Source organism: Morone saxatilis, unplaced genomic scaffold (genome assembly GCF_004916995.1).
Source record: "Morone saxatilis isolate NCDOM2014 unplaced genomic scaffold, NCSU_SB_2.0 Contig19, whole genome shotgun sequence".
Classification (NCBI taxonomy): domain Eukaryota; kingdom Metazoa; phylum Chordata; class Actinopteri; family Moronidae; genus Morone; species Morone saxatilis.
The window spans coordinates 2,507,860-2,526,860 of NW_023339751.1; the positions used below are offsets into that span (position 1 = coordinate 2,507,860).

Here is a 19,001-nt window from a genome sequence, read left to right on the forward strand (position 1 = left end):
AATCACACCTGTCAACATGATGCACATGTGTACCTATAGACATTTGTCAATTATTGATTTGAGTAGTCGCCACCATACCAGCTTAAGCATATATGTATAATTACTGTTACACAGACTTTGACTTCCCACCATCTTATGAGATTAGCTTACTGCAAATATATCAGTATCTGTGTATATTACGGCCAAACTAAAACACACAAGAGCAGAAGTGTAAAGAATGTAATAGTTTGTGTGAACCTGTTGTGACGTCACCCATCGGTTTGTGGAGAACCGTTTTGAAGCCTCGAGTTTGGCGTTATGGTCGTCACCATGACAGTTTGTTGGAGCCCGCAGAGGGGACGTACTGCTGCTCTCATTGGCTGTGCAGTTTGTCTGTAGCAGGAAACGATGGTGGATCGCCTGGTCACACACAATCTCATATTACAGATAAACAATAAAATATGTTTGTGAAACGATTGTAGGAATTGAGAAGCCTGCTTTTGTCTATCATCAGGAATCAGGAATTCATTGTTTCAAAAATTATGAAGATTTTCAGGAGGTTAATGCCACTGTTATCATTGTAAACTGCATGGTGCGAGAATGGAAAGCTGCAGCAACTATAACTAAAGAGAGGGCTTGGTTTTAGGAAACACTCCATCATCTGAAAGTTTCAAATTTCACAATTATCAGATTACAGATATTGCTATCGGCGTCAATACTTGAGTATCGGTCGGCCTGTAACACACACACACTCACTAGAGGAAGGCATCAGTGGGTGGATTGTGAAACGGGGTGTACAGTGGAGCGTGGGGTTGCATCCCCTGCTCAGCCATCCCTCATCCACAGTGTGTGAGTCTCTCCTGTGACCCCGGCACTGTGAGTTTGATGAATGCGACACATCTGCCCTCCTGAACCACTGAGACTCCGTCTGGGAGGCCCCTCTGCCTGGAAGTAATGGCCACTGTTCTACACCACTGACACATAATCACACATACACACAAACACACAGAGCGTCATTGCGAAGGCACATTCTGGACTTTGGCTTATTTATACATGTTTGCTCAACAGTGCTGAGAAGACAAACAACGCATACACAGTCAGACATGGACAACATAAATATGTCAGTGTAGCTGGAAGACTGTAGTTACCTTCCGCTGATATAATAATATTCATATGACATCCACATCCCTCCTCCCATGTCTCCACTTTGTGAGGACGTCCTTCCAAATATTACCCATGTGCACCGCGTCATCTCCGCTGATATTTCATCATGTAGCCATCAACATATTGCTGCATGTAATACACCAATGTAATGTCATTAACATCAAGCTGCCTATACAACGGCTGTCAGACTCACAGTGTCTACGATGAGGTCTTCATCAGGCCATAATTGTAGCCTGGTGTTTGAAACATGTACAATAGCCCAATTTACCACTAAACAAACATGTCCCGGCTTCATCTCCATGTCTTCCTGTCTGAAAGGAAAGGGTGGGGCTGCTGCGAGGTCCTTCAGGGGGGTTGCTGGGAAACGTCGCTGTCAGTCTCTCAGGGAGGCAGTCATGCAGGTGCCCAAGCTACCTGTTCATCTCCCAGATAATTAATGTGTACAAGAAGCCGCTAATTGCACTTTTCACTAATGATTTATGGGTTTTGTGAAAGGGGGGAAATTGGGGGACGTGTGTGTGTACACTCTAGTGAGTGAGTACAGCTGGGTGAGGAGACATGATTGATGAAGAGTGTGTGGATGCACTGTCAGTGTGGAAAGATAGACCCCCAGTAGGACAGGGCTAGTAACGCACACACACACAACTGGTCAACTGCTGTCAATTTCTGCCAGCGTGAGGAAGATGGAAATAAGTAAATGGAGCCAAAGATGTATCCTGCTGTACTCTCCTAAACTCTCATTTGGCGTATTCCTATCCACCACTCACTGAGACTGAGGCCTGATGATAGACGAGTACTGACTTCTAGGTTCGGCTAATATTAAACATGGAATTAAACTGTCGAAGAGGCTTCAAATTGGCCTTCAATTGCACGTGTCTGTTGGGAAAAATCTACTTATTTGTCAGAAGGAAAATCTAAAGCCTAAAACCACACCGCTCGGACCATTTCATAATCACGATAGCTGTTCAGCAGGACCGAGAACTGCTCAGAGGCCTGCAGCGTTTGTGCTAACTGACTCTTAGAGAGGTGCACTGACACAGTTGACTTTCCCTTGATCCAAAATGTTGAAAAATAGTAATAATTGAAACTTCTCTTCATTCCTATACTTTTTTCTTCTCTCCTCAGCTTTTAGAGTATGACAAAGAGCTGTCGGTGTTCAAGGATCGGCTGCATGAACTGGAGATCTCGTTCCCACCCAGGTATGGAGCCACCTGTGCACCCACACTACTGACACTGTCTTCCAGCACAACACTGCCACTGATGTTTCTGCAATGTATCAGGTCCTGAGTTTCTATTTAACAGCATGGCTCAAGGTGTGATAGTGTGAACTACTGTTGGATTTACTGGCATTTCATGGTCACTAACTGTTCCCTTGACTTTTCCTGTAGCGCCACCATGGGTTGTTTTTTTTTTCGGTCAAGAGCTTAAACAACTGTTGAATGGATTACCATGCAGTTTTATGCAGACATGAAAAGACATACGGGTTTGAAAGGGTTTATTTAGCCTAAGACCGTTTTCAAATTATAAAGGAAGACTTAATCCCTCAGAAATTAAGAAATGAAAGCCTAAGTTTTCACCCACAGGGTACTATTAAATGTTGGTAAATGCAGTGACTTTGCTGACCAGATCTTGGCTATAAGGACTCATTATTAATATGTAAAATCAGAAGGAGTCAATCACCCTCTTATTGTCCAGAATGGTTTTATGAAAGCTGTTGGATCTGTGTTTGATGGGTATCAGTCGTTAACTATGATTGGATATGGCCCCAAACTGCTCCCATGGCGATGTTTTTTCATATGTGTGTGTGTGTGTGTGTGTGTGTGTTGCTGTGCGAGCGCTATGGGCAGCATTGATATTCCGTCTCAGTGGGACTTGGGGGAGACTGGAGCGGGTGGTCTCCTCTCCTCTTCCTCAAACAAATGCATTTGCAATTAGCCCTTTCAGAGGAGAGGGAGGGCAAACACGCGGCCGGCGTGGAAATATGTTTCGGGAGCAGCGCGTTAATGGCGCTTGACCTTTGCCGTCGGTTGTGACTCAATCAGTGCAGATAATGAAACGCTGTAATCAAACAATAATTACTTGATAAACTGCTCTAGTGGCAGGCGCAGGGCGGCGGGGGATTTTAGTGTGTGTATGTGTGTGCGTGTGTGTGAGAGTGAGAGGGCTTGAGATACATAGAGCTATCAAAGCGTGTGTGTATGTGTGAGTGGCTTTAAGGCGTGTGTATGAGATGAGTATGAGTGTGTGTGTGTGTGTGTGCATACATGTGTAGTGTGAGAGCTCAGGACTGGCTGTGTGTGTATGAGTGCATGTGTCAAGGTTCTGCCAGTCCCTGTTTTTTAAATGACTCTGTGTCTTAATCAGGGACCCCATTTACATCACTTTGCATAAGTGACAGGTGGATTTATTGTCCTTTTACACTGGCTGACTTTTGCACCTATCCATATAATACTGAATCATCTCTCCACAGGGAGGAATGAATGTGCTGCTGTGGAAGAATACAAATGATTTCTACATACTTGAGGTGATGATGAATCAAATAGATGAAACCCGGGAGCAGCATATGAAATTTGATTTGATCTACTCTGTGCGTGCGACAAACCACATCATTGTCAGCCTTGTAATGGGTAGCAGTGGCCTAGTTAAACTTAAACAACCCCCTCCTCCCACTTCACACATACACACACACACACACACACACACACACACCCTGGCACCCCTCCCCCTGTCAGGTCTGCCTTGTGCTCCTTGAGCAATCAACCCTCAGCGATTGTTCTCCATCACATAGCCTGCTCCGGACCAGCCCCTCACCATCTGTGAGGTTATTACTCTTTTTAATGCAGGCCATCAGAACACACCCTCGCTGACACACACACACTCATGCACGCACACGGCTCACTTTTGTTCAAATCTATAAATCAATACTGGTCACAAGCATTTAATCTGCAAGTTAATTCTGTCTGTTGTTCCATGGCGGGTAAGAACTTGTCAGAAAATGAGACGTACTGTCAAGGATGAACTAAGGATTGGATAACACAAAGTGACTGATGTACATACCTAGCAATAGCCACAAGGCAGAAAATTGTATAACCACAGCTGAAGCATCTCCAGCCAGCAGCTCCCTTTCCCTCTTTGAAATGGACATCCATCCAGTTTTGGCAGGCATACGTCTCTGTCCCCACACATACGCACGTGAATATTTCCCCCTGTAGCGCTGCAGCGGCTGCAAGCTATAAAATGCATATCTCTTTACTTTCAAAAAGTCGTTCGCCAAAGTTGGCCATAACAAGTCTAAGTGCTTGGGCACCGGGGTGAGGAATTTGCCCGGACCTTGTCACAGTTGGACCTGGAGCCAGTCGGCTGCTGCAGGACGACTCATGCACATTCATACACAGGAGCCCATGTATGGTTACTAGTTCTCTCAACCAGTTCATGGGAGAGAATAGATGAGTCTTTTAATCAGAAACCAATCAGTTATTTAGACACAGTTCCTCCTGAGACTGCAACAACCCATTGGGTCATTTTCTCTGCATTGGCTGCAGCATGGCCATTTGACTGAAAATAATTGTAAGTTTTACTATACATTATGGTACTTTTGATTTCATATTAGGAGTGGCATAACTACAGTAATATCCCCTAAAACATACTAAGGCACCAGTAACTTATTCATATATTTTGATTGATTTAGAGGAAAGCTTTTAGTACTCCTCTGATCTGATTTCTTTGTCCTTTTTTTGCACAAGATCGATGCAAAAATTGAATCGGGACCCCAGCTTCAGGAGGAAATGCAGTGGACAATGAGGGAGCAGTGGAAGAATGTATTCTGCCTGTAACATGGTTACTGGGAATAGCCTTTGAGGGAGATTTTGAGTGACATCACAGCAGCGGTACAACTCCATCAGTGGACAAGTCTTGAGTGATTTCAGAGCAGCAGAGATGTTGTGGAAGTTGTGCAATGTCGGTAGAAGAAAAGATGGTCCCATGGTTCTGTCTAGAAAGTGGTAGAGAGGAGCCACGGTACAGATATGTACAGTATATGACATCCTGATAGTAGTGAGGTACAGCTAGTGTTACTAGAAACACAACAGGTTGCTCTTCATACATGTTCACAGATGTATAAATGTGCATCTCCCATCCTTCATCAGCTATTGTTTCAGCCTGTTTGAGCAAGGCACTTCATCTTATGGGGACATGAATGAAATTTCATGACAGTCCATACAATAGTTGCTGAGATATTTCAGTCTGGACCAAAATGGTGGACCGACCAACATTGCCATCCCTAGAAAAATGCTGCGAGCACGACTGAAAGGAACTAGCCACATCAGTATACCTGCAACAAAAACAGATTCATTGCAGACTCTAGTGGTTACATGGATGCAGTATCATTTGAGCTGGAAAAGAGCAGTTGACTGCCAACAACCTAAAAATGCACAGCTGGGGAAATTCACTAACAGTGCAAATGTACATATTTCTCTGGCATGTATTTTTTCCAATTATCACAATGCTTAGCCAAACCTCTCGTCAAACACATATGAGAACGATGGGAAGGTGCTAGAGAGAACAGCATGGCTCCAGTCCCATAGATCTGTGTTTGTCAAGTCTAGACATGGAAAAAAGTAGAGCGTGGCCCCGGGGTCAGGAGGTGAGGCCAATGAGGAGGCAGAAACTGGTAAACAGTCGTGTCTTCACTGTTTGGGAAGCACCCTGGGACCAACCTTGGCACGTTAGCGTACCTTTTCCAAAGCTGCATGTCTGCGAGGACGAGCCAGAAAGTGCTGCTGGGGAAAGCTACAACATTCACAGGTTTGTGAAAGAGGAAGGGGGAGGTTTGAAAGCCGATGCCAGACGGAATGACTTTGCCCTTCAGATGAGAGAAAATTTTGGTGAAGTGACACAAATGGCTCCCTGCCAGTTCCTCAATAACTGTTAATAAGTCCATACGAGAGAATTGTCAGAGTAGTGGAGAATTCCTCGAGACTTTTGAGCTCATAGGAAGTGCTCCCACAGTCGACTCTCCTGTGTACAGTAACTGTCTTTGTTCTGTGAACAACACTCTTCACACAACACCCCTGGTCTCTGAAGGCCTGTTGGAATGATGTCACCCTCTCTGCATGTGTATTTGTGTATTTGGCTGTGAATACATTAGTCCTATAGCTCCGCTGTTTGCATCCTACATGAACAAGGCTTCTTGTTCTCTGCTCCGTGAACAGCCATGCTGCACTGGAGTGGAGGCGCGTGACTCCATTTAAGGAGCATCACAGATGTACTTAAAGGACAATGTTGGGTTAAAGCACTGCGTCCGAGACACTGTAAGTGTGTGGCTCGTGTTGGCTGAGCGTGGCCACAGGATTCAGCGTTACAGGATAATCTACTGAACAGAAACATTGTTTTACAACCATCAGCACATCCATCATTCTAACGACTAGAGAGCCTGTGAAAATGATGAGGGGCCATTGTGGTGATAATAGCTGAAGATTGTCCACTGTCTTGTGTCATTGCCTCTTGTCTGAGATGATGCCAGTGAGAGGGAGGCTTTGTTCAAAACAATCTTACACGGAGAGGATTAAATAGATGCCATCTGTGTCGTCTTGTCTTCATTTAGAGCAGCTAAAGGCAGAACATGTCATAGCTGAACCCCAGCAGGCTGTGAGCCATGAGCTACTGATGGCATTTCACTGTTTGTACTGCACTATGCCAATGTTGTGCCTGCGAGCCTCCCAGCTCTACAAACTGAGGCAAACATTCAGCTTTATTGATAGCATTTGGCTGATCTTTTTGAATCCGTGTGTGTGTGTGTGTGTGTGTGTGTGTGTGTGTGTGTGTGTGGTGCGTGTGTGCGTGTGTGTGCGTGCATGTGTGTGTATGTGTGTTGTGTTTTGCCAGGCCTCCCCTGACAACGGCAAACAAACATAGCCGTAGAGGCTGCAAGTCGTTCAAAACCCACAGTTTCTGGCTTTTTGGCCAATCCCAGCCTGGCAATGGCCACTCCAACATCCCATGATGCTCCTTGCCACCCTTGACCTCATGTCACTGATACTATGACTCTTATCTTTGGCTTCCTGCCCTACCTATATTCCCAAGTTTATATTGCCCTCATTAAATTCCGAGCACCCAAATAGCCCACTGTTTGGCCTGTCACTTATTCGTCATTATGTAGAACAAGTTAATAGCTTTTCATGGGGAGATAAGAGAATGTGGGACAAAGATGTCTGGCCTGAAGCAATCCATGCCAGGACTGCGTGTCCGGTGCTCGTGATGCAGGTTGGTGTTCTGAACTACGAACAAAATCGTAACTTCCATTTCATACACAGCTTTTTGTTGTTTGATTCTTTTTATTTAAAGCGTGTGCAGTATCTTGGAGAGCACAGTAATGTATTTCCCGACAGCCTCTCCCTCTGCTGGGTGAGGCCGAGGTACACACTATAGGTAGGGCCTGTGCTCACATCACCAGTTTTTACTGTTGCAAAACAAACAAGCTGACACCGGTGGAGCACATGAGAGTAATGTGTCAGCAGCCAAGTCAAACATTAAACCCTAAACCAAGCATGAATGAATGAGCTCTCAATGGGTGCTAGAGGGTCTCAATGTGCGACCATACACACATGTATCATCTGAGATGTGGTCAGCAACACAAAGGAGTGGAGGAGCGAGCAGGAAAACAGTATCCTTGTGTCAACTTTACACAGGAGGTGATTGCTGTAAAAAAAAAAAAAACCTATAATGACCAAAGACAAAGACACCTGGCAAGACAAATATTTTAGTCATCAGACGTCTGATGTCTCAGACTTTTCTCTCGTCACCTTTTGACTTGAGCACTCTCATAATATATAAGCTTGATATGTATTGTAAATACAATAAGAGTATCATTTTTATACTCTTATTATGTGTACTTTCTCAAGGTCTGTGCACCTGCAGGATGGTTGAATATAGAGACAGTTGCTGTGTCCCAATCTTATGCTGTGTATTAACTCTACATTATATACACTATATGCTATATATCTGTGTAGTATGCTGGTTTTTGTGACTTTAGCACAAACTTAACAAAGAGCAAAGCAGCAGTTTTCTGAGGTGATTTCTTTCCAGATGAGAGCAGCTTTTCCATATTCATTGTGCATTGCATTGTGGCAGAATAGTGTACATCAACAGCACACACAAAAAAAGTTTTAGTCCACATACTGACTATTTTTATTACATCTGATTTTGTCACTTTTACAATGTGAACATATTATGTAATCAAAACCTGCTCAGAATTAGTGAGTAGTGTGGATTTGGGACACAGCTTTATACTCTGTACAACAGTGTTTCAAGAGATTGGATTTGACAAATGACTTAATTACTTAATCACTTATCATTGGTAGTCTACTATATTAGCTGTAGAGTTGGTAAAGCAGTGTATGTGTATCTATATATATATGTGTGTGTGTGTGTGTGTGTGTGTGGATACCTTGAAGTGCAGCTCCCCCTCCTACAGATACACAATTGTTGGAGTTATCAGCTTGACCCATTAATTAGTGTAATTAGTCTTGCTGCGGGCCATAAGGGTCTGATATGAGCTGACGGCCTCCAGCCCACACGCCCTCTCGGACCGTTTACCTTCCCCGATAAGTTTGTGAGCTCGCTAATCGGACACATTAATCACGTTGGCCCCAGCGCGCCATTCGACTGTTTGCTGTTGCATTAAGACTTGTTATCTTCATTGGAGCCAACGGAGGGTGCGGTAAAACAGAATATACCTGCACACAGGGACGCAGAATGGCCCTTTAATGGCCATTGTTGAGTATTTTTAATCAGCTTTAACAATGACTGGCTGTCATCAAAAATGACTGAACGATAGCAAAGTTTTGTTGTTGAAGTGCTCGAGGAAGTTCGCTATCAGGCGGGGAGTTCATTGTTTGAAGGAGGTGGGGGGGGGAGGTAGATTTTCTCTCAATCTCTTTAACACCAAAATGACCCCAGGCTTGTTAGTCAATAAAGCTATAACAGAGTCCCTGATAGGAGGATTGTTCACAGGCTGTTTAAGGCCAGGGTCCGTCCCTCAGGAAGCAGGAGTATTCAGGCCACCCTGAAGTGGAGCAGCTCCAGCAGCCCTTTGAAGACTTTGCTCTTTTCCACCCTCACTTTCTCTTTTTCTGTCTGATCCGTCTTTATCCCCTCTCTTCTGCCTCTCTGTCTATCTCTGTTTCACTCATCCTATTCTTCATGCTCTCTTTTATCCCAGGATCACTCCTTTAGCCCTTTGATTAGCATACCAAAACCCCCATGCATTTCCCCACGGTTTAAGTGCTATTAATGCTAATTGGAGGCAGGGAACTTCTTTAAGTAGCTTTCTACAGGTCTGTTTGTTCACCTGGTGGGGGGGCTCTGTGTGTGTCAGAGTGTGTGTCAGAGTGTGTGTGTGTGTGTGTGTGTGTGAGACATCGCGATTTACAAAAATGGTTACTGTATCGCAGAGTGCTGGTATCAACACATACAGTATTCTGTGAATGTATGTGGGGGAGGATTAATCTCATCCTCATCTCATTCTGAATTTATACTCCACACTTTGTGAAGGAAGTGTGTATGGCAATCTATAGCTTTATGTTTTAACAGCAGTAATCATGGACAGATAAAAAACACACAGGTTCACATTTTAATAATTAATCACTAATAAAACTACTCTTATAACCAGTTTTTTTCCAGTTTCAGTTTATTCAACGGGGCAGTGGTCATTGTTCAACAAAAAGCAACTGTTAATGAGCCGGAGTTAACCAAAAAGGATCATCACAGCAGCAGTTCATAGTAGATATGTAAAACTAACAATAAGGAATAGGACAGACGGTGGATAAGATGGCAGCTGAGAAGGCATTTAATAACACATCATTTGTGTTCAGAGGAAATTAGGCCTGGGACAATATGAATGTGATACACAATGTTATCACGATAATCATAAAAATATACTTCATACGTTTAAAATGGCACTAAAACATATTGGAATCACTTGACCTACGTTTAGTTAAGAAACACATATTTATTACATCACATACAGGCACCTTATCCCCCTGTTCTTTATTTTGGAATCTAAACTATTATATATATATATATATATATATCAGGAAATGAATATAAGACTGTGTGCCGGCCAGCTAGACAGCTTATTATCCTGATTCCTGATTATCACGATATTGGAAATTCACCACGATACATTTATCTGTCAGATATTTATCGCAATATGGTTTATTATCCTTAGAGGAAACATTCAAATCTGGAAGCAATGTTGTTTTTTGCCACTAGAGTGAGATCTGAAGATAGACTGCACCCTCTGCATTAGTCCAGGTCTCATCAGAAGAGGTGCATTCTGGTTTAAATGATGTGCGACAGCTGTGAGCACATTGGGAAGTAGTAGTATTTAGAACTAGCACTTGCTGCAGCAGTAGCAGCCACATAGTGATTCCAATGCACACATATACATACAGAGCAACCAAATGCTTATTAAATGTATTCTGCCTTAGCACAAAGTCCAATTAAGCAATCAGAGCTCGGCAAGTGTGATGAATGGAGGTCCAGATGTATGTGTTTATTTTATCATTAGGATATCGCCATGCTCAGAGAAGAGCCACTTTGTGTTATGCTACGGTTAGCACGTGTGGCACTGAAGGAGCAAATTGGATTGGTATTACAGTATGTAAGCCCGGTCTTACATCCTGATGAGCACCGACAAACAAATTGGATTGGTGGCGTGTAAATCTGAAGCACTTTGATGAGCGGAAGGGGCAAATTGAATTCTCAACAATGTAAATCTGTATCAGCTCGATGGCTCTCCGCCCGACTCCAGTCCTGCCGCCGCTTAAATCATGCGATTGTTCCCTGCTGTTCCAAGATACAATCTCTCTTGGCCATTTGCTGCGGCACCTAATCTGTTTTTGATGACCCTGTAGGGATGTAGCTATACATATGGGCAACTGAATCTCCCTCTGGCCCGCTCTGACTAAATCACTCTCATCCTTTCTTTTTTACCCCCTCCTCTCTCTCTCTTGCTCACAAACGCACACTCACAACCTGTACAGTTGGCAAATAGATCGCTTTGATTGAGCCATCCATGTGTGTTGATTCAGGAGATTACTTGGATGATTGGTCATGCTTATGGACCTCCTGTTTTCTCCGAGAAACATTTTGATCTCTGTCTCTGAGATAAGGCAGATGACGTGACGTCTCATATTTATTACTTCTCTGGAGCCCTGTTGATTCATACAAATCATATTTATTGCTTTTCTTATTGCCTTTCCTCTATTGTCTTGTTCTTTGGGCTGCACTTTACTAGAAAATCAAGTTCATTATTACTCAGATAGTCCTTAAACATGTATAAATATCTATAAATGTTTGTTTGTGAGTCTTTATTTTTATATTTTCTGATTGTGTCTTGCCTTTCTCTTCAGCTATCCGTACAGTGAGGACAGCAGTCAGGGGAAGCAGTACATGAACACCAGATGCCCCGCCTGGTGTGACCGAATCCTCCTCTCTGCTTCTGCCAGAGACCTGGTCTTAAAGGTGAGCCTAAACCTGTCACTTATGATCCATTTCAGTGGCTTTTGATTGCTTTTAAAAGTCAAATTCCTCTGTATTCTGACCAAAATGTCACCACTCCTGCCTAAACTATAATAACAGGCGCTTTATAAATGTCTCACCCTTTATTTCTACAACTCTATCGTCCTTGATCCACATTACCCTCCCCGCCCTCTGTCACTTCACAGATGGGAAGGATGAGGTGTCTGTGAATATTAATTTGGAGCATTAAGCCATGGGTCCACCCAGACAGTATATATATCCCAGCACTTCACCCCAGCGGGCCCCATCTTCTTCATAAAGCCACAGATCTGTCGAAACCTACAGGCTCCCCGCACAGCCTCTAATCCATCCCCGCACTGTAAACTCCAGCCAATCTGCCGCCTCTATCCTCTCCTCTCCTAGTTTGTTTGCTGGATTACGTAAAGATCCACTGTGCCAAGTTTTCCCAGATTTTTTGTCTTCCATAAGACAACAACTCCTGATTGGATAGCTGCCATGGCCGGGAAGACACTCCAGTAAGAGTGGAAAAGCACTGTAGATTCCCAAGCACTGGGAATGAGTTGAGCTTTAGAGGTTTCTTCAGTGCTGGAGCATGCAGGCTTTCATCTGTTAATGTGTGTATGAAAGAGATGCAGCAGTCTATTGTACAGGTACAGTCCACAGCAGGGGGCTGCTCAGGAAGTTTGGCTTTCTTTTGTCTGCCACAAATGAGAAATTCCTTCCTGATCTTTCTTCTTTACTGACTGAAGCCTGCTGGAACAATACCTCTGATTGCTGTATTACTGTATTACAGCAAGTTGTGCAAAACAGAAAGGGTGAAGCACTTTAAAAGGAGAGCACCCAGTTTGTTTCACCCACTTAATGTGTCAGAATTATGTAAAAAGTGATTCACACACACACACACACACACTGCTGGGTCGTTGTTTGCGTTTCTTCCCCTCAAGCACCGGCTAATTGCTTGTAATGCCGGGACCGAGTGGAACAGTTAGTGTGTTCGCAGATTGGCCGATGATTCACTGAGCACACACTCTCTGGCTCCGAGCATTACAGATTGTTGAGACATAGGCCCGTAAACAGCCCGGCGTGTGGCGTCATCTATCATGGCACGGTCGGTTAACTCGCCATCATGTTATTTTCTGCTTGCCGAGCCCTAACACGCCAAAGGTTGCCCGCTGGCTGTGCGGCGCGGCACCAGCTCCGGGAGCGCCGGTAATGAATGTGTAGCCGAGCGAGCGCTCCCTCTCTGCCGGAGGGCCCCGGGTAATTTGTTTATCTGTCTAAAGATTACGCAGCCCGAAAATCCACAATTTTATGCTGCCTTTGTAAATTATCAAGTGTGTGTTTGATGAATGTATCTCAGGCTTTGGCAGGCAGCGGCTCGGGGGTGGGGGGGTGCCACGGCTGCCAGACAAATAGAGAGGTGCCAGTGCGTGGCCCGCTGGAGAAGGTAGAGTGAGGTGGAGCCACACCGTGTGCTGACCCCGCTCCGCTGCAGCATTGGTCTCAAGTTAATTTGGATTTCGCTTTATGGTTCATTCTCAAGCTCTTTGTCTCTTTCTTCTGAAGCGCCAGTGCAGCTCACCGAGTCACAACTGGTAGCCCCCACCGTGTGTGCGTGTGTGTGTGTGTGCGCGTGGGGGGGCTGGGAGCGGCTGTTTAAAAAGTCTTTAGTTCAACCAGACAAGTGTGATTTATTCTCCGTTCTGCAGATTCATGTGTGAGTGGGTAACGGCTTCTTTGTGTGCAGGAAGTGATATTGAAACATGATTCCCTCAGATAGGCAGCACTTAGATTACAGTGAGAGAGAATTTGGTCCAGAGGCAAATGTCCACTTTGTAAATTACTCCTGCTTTTCATTTCTCTTCACTGCGCCGTGCACAAGTTAAAACTGTGCCCAGTTCCTGAAGGTGCATTCAGTTCAGTGCAGTGGTGGTGTTCATCAGTCAGACCTGTGAGAGAGTCTGCAGGAACACTTTACTTTTCAGGAATTCAACAAAACAAACCTGATGTTTCCTGAGTTATTCAAAAATGATAAATCCAGCATCATAAAAGTTTACTTCAATGATTGTGTAACAGTATTGAGACAATACATTTCTTTAGTTCTCTGAACACTGTGTGTCAGAACACATAATGAAGACTTTACTGTGCACTTACAGCTGGTGTTCATTTTATATTTGTCCCCTCAAATATTTACACAAAGCTACAAACTGAATGACTGAATCTGAATGAATATTAAGCAGAAATTGTATGCCAACAGAAAATAAACTGCACAAAGTGACTGGTGACATAATTAGCACATAAACAAATTGTTATTGTTCTGATTTTTACAATTAATTTCAATGTCCAAATTATGTACAACAAGAAAAAGAGTGAAGTTTACTGTTTGTCATGTTTTGTATGGTTCTAGGGGGCTTTTATTTTGAAGTCAACAATATAATCCCACTAATTGTGTTTAATGAAGCTGGCACATTGATTGCTCACCCATGAATGTGTCATAAAACATGACACAAGCGTGTAATGACTGTACTGTGTAAACACAAACACGGTGCTGCTGACTCGGCATCCTGTGTGTATTTACTCTCTCTTGCACAGTGTGAACGGCCATTTCATATCATCAACAAAACAAATTGTTTTCATCCCAAAACCAATGTGATTTTGTCTGTCTGCAGCCTGAAAATGAAGAGAAGTCTGTAGTCTATGATAACATCGGGCCCAATGTCTGCATGGGGGACCACAAGGTAACAACAGGGCCTCTGCCCACATCTGCACTGTGTGTGTTTGTGTTGTGATGAAACTGTTCACTGTAAACTGATTCTGTGCGTCTGAGCCCGGAGTGGAAGAGGATGGACTGCTCTCAACACATGAGTATCTAGTGAGGAAACAACTATTTGCATTACGTACTGTGCATGCGGATATGAATGTGTATAAAGTTATTGAAGGTTTTAAGATATGGTAGATAAGGTAGACTACAATGACTTCCACCTGCAGTGATCTTATTGCAACATTTGTTTTAAATTGTGCTCCGTCATCTACAAATATCCCATTATTTAAGATTCAAGTGCCATTATACCCTTTAAAGGTTTAGTTTCCAATAGTGTAAATGCTGTATTAGGACAGGAAGAACACTTTAAAGAATAAACAATTATTGCAATCAATTAGTTTTGAAAATTAAACGTGTAGACTAAAAATGTATTCAACTAAATTTCACCCACTGACAGCTTTACACCAAAGATATCTGCATTAGTCCTAAAACAGTTGACCCTGACTTAAAGCTGTTCCTATTTGGGGAAGAATGTAAAAAAGTGAGGATTTTTTACAGCGGACTGCAGAGAGAGTGTTACACACTGTTCAGTCTCCACGGTGTCAGACAGAAAGAGAGGCGCCTTAAGTCAGGTCTTTCATCAATACTTAGTGTGTCACAGACAGTAGTGTGTGTGTGCGAGGTGACCTGAGCACACTGAGAGATACTGCAGCGGCCCTCACCCCCCAGCCACACACCACTGCTAGAATCACAGCCGGCTATGTTTAAGAAATGTCCAATGTAGTTAGCACACGGGCCCAAAAATGCACGGCACTGCTGTGTGAGTTTAACCCGTGTGTCACAGGCGCTCGGGGAGGGGAAGAGCTCCGGCCTGTCCCAGAGAGCTTCATTAAGTGTTGAACTTGTTTTCTCTAACTGCGGTTTGTCTCTGTCCCTTTGCCAGCCTGTCTTCCTGTCCTTCCGAATAACAGCGGGGGCAGGTAAACCTAATGCAAATAAGCACAAGTGTTGTGTGGTGCAGTGATGTCGTGGTAAATATTAATTTTTTTCTTCATTCTAATTCTTCCCATTGCTATTGTTTGCTTTGATTTTTCATTACCTTGGTTCTGAAGGCAAATGTGCCTGTTTGAAGAGTTTTATTCCAAAATAAAACGTGTGACATTATTGCCGATTGCTTAAAATGCTTCAGTCATTTTAAGACATTTACTTACAAACTAGTGCTGCATTTGTATTCTTAGTTTTATAACGGTAACATTTTGCTTTGGTTGAAATGGCTTCTTGGTATTTGGGAATAAAACATTTCCTTTTTTCTCTCCACAGGGAAGTGTTGCCAAAGGGGGGAGAAGATATTCCGTGAAGCGCCTCTGTGAGAACACCAGAGAAACAAACAGGACACCAACATACACGCACACACACACACACACACACGCACACTCAAACACGCGCGCACACACACACACACTCAAACACGCACACTCAAACAAACACGCACACACACACGCACACTCAAACACGCGCGCACACACACACACACACTCAAACAAACACGCACACACACACTTTGCACAAGCATACACTGAAGAACCCAGACAAAGTTTTTCAGCAGTGCTGACCAGTTGCAGTTGTCCTGACACCTCATCCATACGAAAACACCGCCGTTTTCTCTCCATAAAACACTTGTTGAGATGTGGACGAGCACCCGAGGGCCCGGCTCCAGACAAGACACACATCGCTGACCTCACTGTTGCCATGCAACCCCATTCCCCAGAGAAGAAGAAAAAAAAAAGACGGCCGGACGGACGACTCTTTTCCATGCCACAGCCTCGTTGCCAAAACTCTAATTGAAATCAGTCCTACTACATACTTTTAGACACCGTACTTGCCATTTATAGGTATGCCTCTATGTATAGAAGCTACTCTCCACACAGTATGTAAGGTGTTTTAAAAAAAGAAAAGTGCAATGCAAAAAAAGTTGTATATCTATATTGTTAGGGTTATTTGTACATTGGACAGTATAACATAGAGTTGTTGATGGTTTTAGTGCCGTTCTCTTTTCTGACCAAACTTTGTGGTCCCTTTGTTGGAATAGATAGAACTTTTCAGTTTATTTCAACAAACTCTAAAGAAACAGCAATCCACCGGACATAGAATAATTCACTGAGAACTAATGATATTATACACCCCATATTCCATATCCCTCTCATGCTCGCGAAATAAATCATCAGTATACAAATATCATCACATAACAACATAAAGATACGTATATAAAACACACCACAACACAAATAATCCTCAATTACACAAGCACGTCAGATATCATAGGAACTATATATAACAACAACCAACATAAAATGATCGCTATAACGAAGACTCCCAATCGTATCGAATCAACCCAGGACATAGCAGTAGCAGGACCAAATTAAAAGCTGGTTCTCCGTTCTTTCTCTATTAGATAAAACGAGCTGAAGGAAATGACCCTGTTGGTGAGCTCCAGCACTATCAAACCCCAGGAGCAGAAGCAACTACATAACAATACCGCCACGTAATAATACACCATGATGATCACAGCAGCGGATGCGGAAGCTCATATTGATATAAGCCATCCACAATATGTGCTAGAAAGAGGCCACGGAAGAGCTCAAATGAGGACACCAACAGACACGCATAGAGCCAACACTCTAACGAGTTTTTCTATAGCTTGACGAACATGCAATCACAATACAGTAAGCGCACAAGGCACCCAGATCACAGAACGGGTAGAATAAAAAATCATTCCTATCATGCTTCTCCTATACACGTCCCACTGAAGTGAAGCACACACCGCAGGCCTTATACCTCCTCACAGATAATAATCCTATCCAACAATACCTGGCCAGCCAAGAAGAACAACAAAACCAACGCATGGCCATTCCTTCATTTCTTTTGCTTTGTTTACTATATAATGCCCTACCGCACAACCAAATATACACAGAAATAACATAAATGTGCTGCGCCAGGACACATATCAATCTTCCCTACCTGCGGTCCGATTATAGTAAATGAAACAACAAAACATCTCCAATCCTAACTAAAATCACAGAGGATCAATTGACGGCTTATCACACAATCTCCTCCTCTCACAAACCCACTCCACCTAACAATAATCAACCATCCATGATTCACCACCCCCTCTTGAAATCATGTAGCCTCGTCAGTAACCAGAATATAAAAAACGATACACCGGAAAAACGCTGAGATAGCTTACTCCTCTTATTCTCGCATCAATTATATTGCAATGAAAGCTGCTGAAGGCTACATACTCAGGAACAAAATACATATATTCTCAATAAATCAGTTTCTGCCTCGTCTATACCCTCCCCACTACCAGAAATTCACATAACTCAATATCTAACACAGTATAAAACATAAAACAGAACGACCCACTACCTAAAAACACAACATAATACACCAACTACAACCTCCTCCAGAACGCTAACCAAACCGCAGCTTTAGAGTATTTCATACTCTCATTCTTTTATTTCTTTTTTACAAATCAAATTCCCATCTCGATAATTCAATACCTTACCTAACCGATCACCACTCACTTCAATATTTAATATAACTCTTTAACAACTCGACCTTCATTTACTCGCACTCGTATGGTATACTTGCTAACACAGATACTACATGCACCCTAAAATCACACAAATAGCCAAAAAAAAAACAAATAAACACATAAACACAGTATACAATCTCTTTAAGGACCATCTCACCTCAAGCCTATCTAGCACAATAATCCACAATATCAGTATAAAAACACATAATAACATAAAGATCATATCCACCCATTACAGAATAAGGATTAGAGTATTAAGAATAATTATATACACCAACACTCAACCCTCACGTGAGTGCATGCCTCAACTCATAACCACAACTTTCGATAAAACCTACATCCGCCACAGCCCCATTATCTTATATATAATCCATCCATAATCTCCTCTCCACTAGAGATCCTATGGCACTCGCCCTTAAAATATCTCTTGGATAGCACTAATCCTCCAGAACATGTTCTCTCCTCTTGTACTCGACTATTCTCCAGAGCTCACTCGTAGACATAGCAGGTCACCACCCACACACCCACCTCCAGTCATGACATCTGCTGCACACACCACTTCAAGCAATACAACAATCTCATAGTAAACGCAAAATATGAACACAATTATCTCTTCTCTAAAAAGTAACAGTATAAAACACTAATACCAACACAAATGAAGACTCAACTGTATGTGCTCGAACACTTCAGGCATACGTTGATGCTATGTGCCACACACTAATTCTCAAAAAACTATACAAAAACAGAAAATATATAAATAAAATAACACCATAGAAACATGTAACACCACAGCACCCATAACTCTACCCCAATAAGAACCATATCTACACTAACCAACAAACTCATCTATACTAGTATTATAACACAATCAAAACATAAATATACAACAACAGTAATACTATATATAATAATATAAATCATAGTATTAATAACCGATAACACAATACACTATACTACTAT

At 42.9% G+C, this 19,001-nt stretch overlaps 1 protein-coding gene across 1 annotated transcript in view; it reads left to right on the forward strand.

Annotated features, from left to right (window-relative positions):
* The window catches only part of LOC118329499 (inositol polyphosphate-5-phosphatase A), a gene marked incomplete in the record, with an annotated part of 110,765 nt that extends 94,843 nt beyond the window's left edge, over window positions 1-15,922 (forward strand). The window contains 5 exon segments of the mRNA XM_035663716.1: window positions 2,269-2,342; window positions 11,556-11,667; window positions 14,355-14,423; window positions 15,390-15,426; window positions 15,767-15,922. Coding sequence (XP_035519609.1) covers window positions 2,269-2,342; window positions 11,556-11,667; window positions 14,355-14,423; window positions 15,390-15,426; window positions 15,767-15,816 — 342 coding nt within the window.
* Window positions 15,923-19,001: the final 3,079 nt, after the last annotated feature.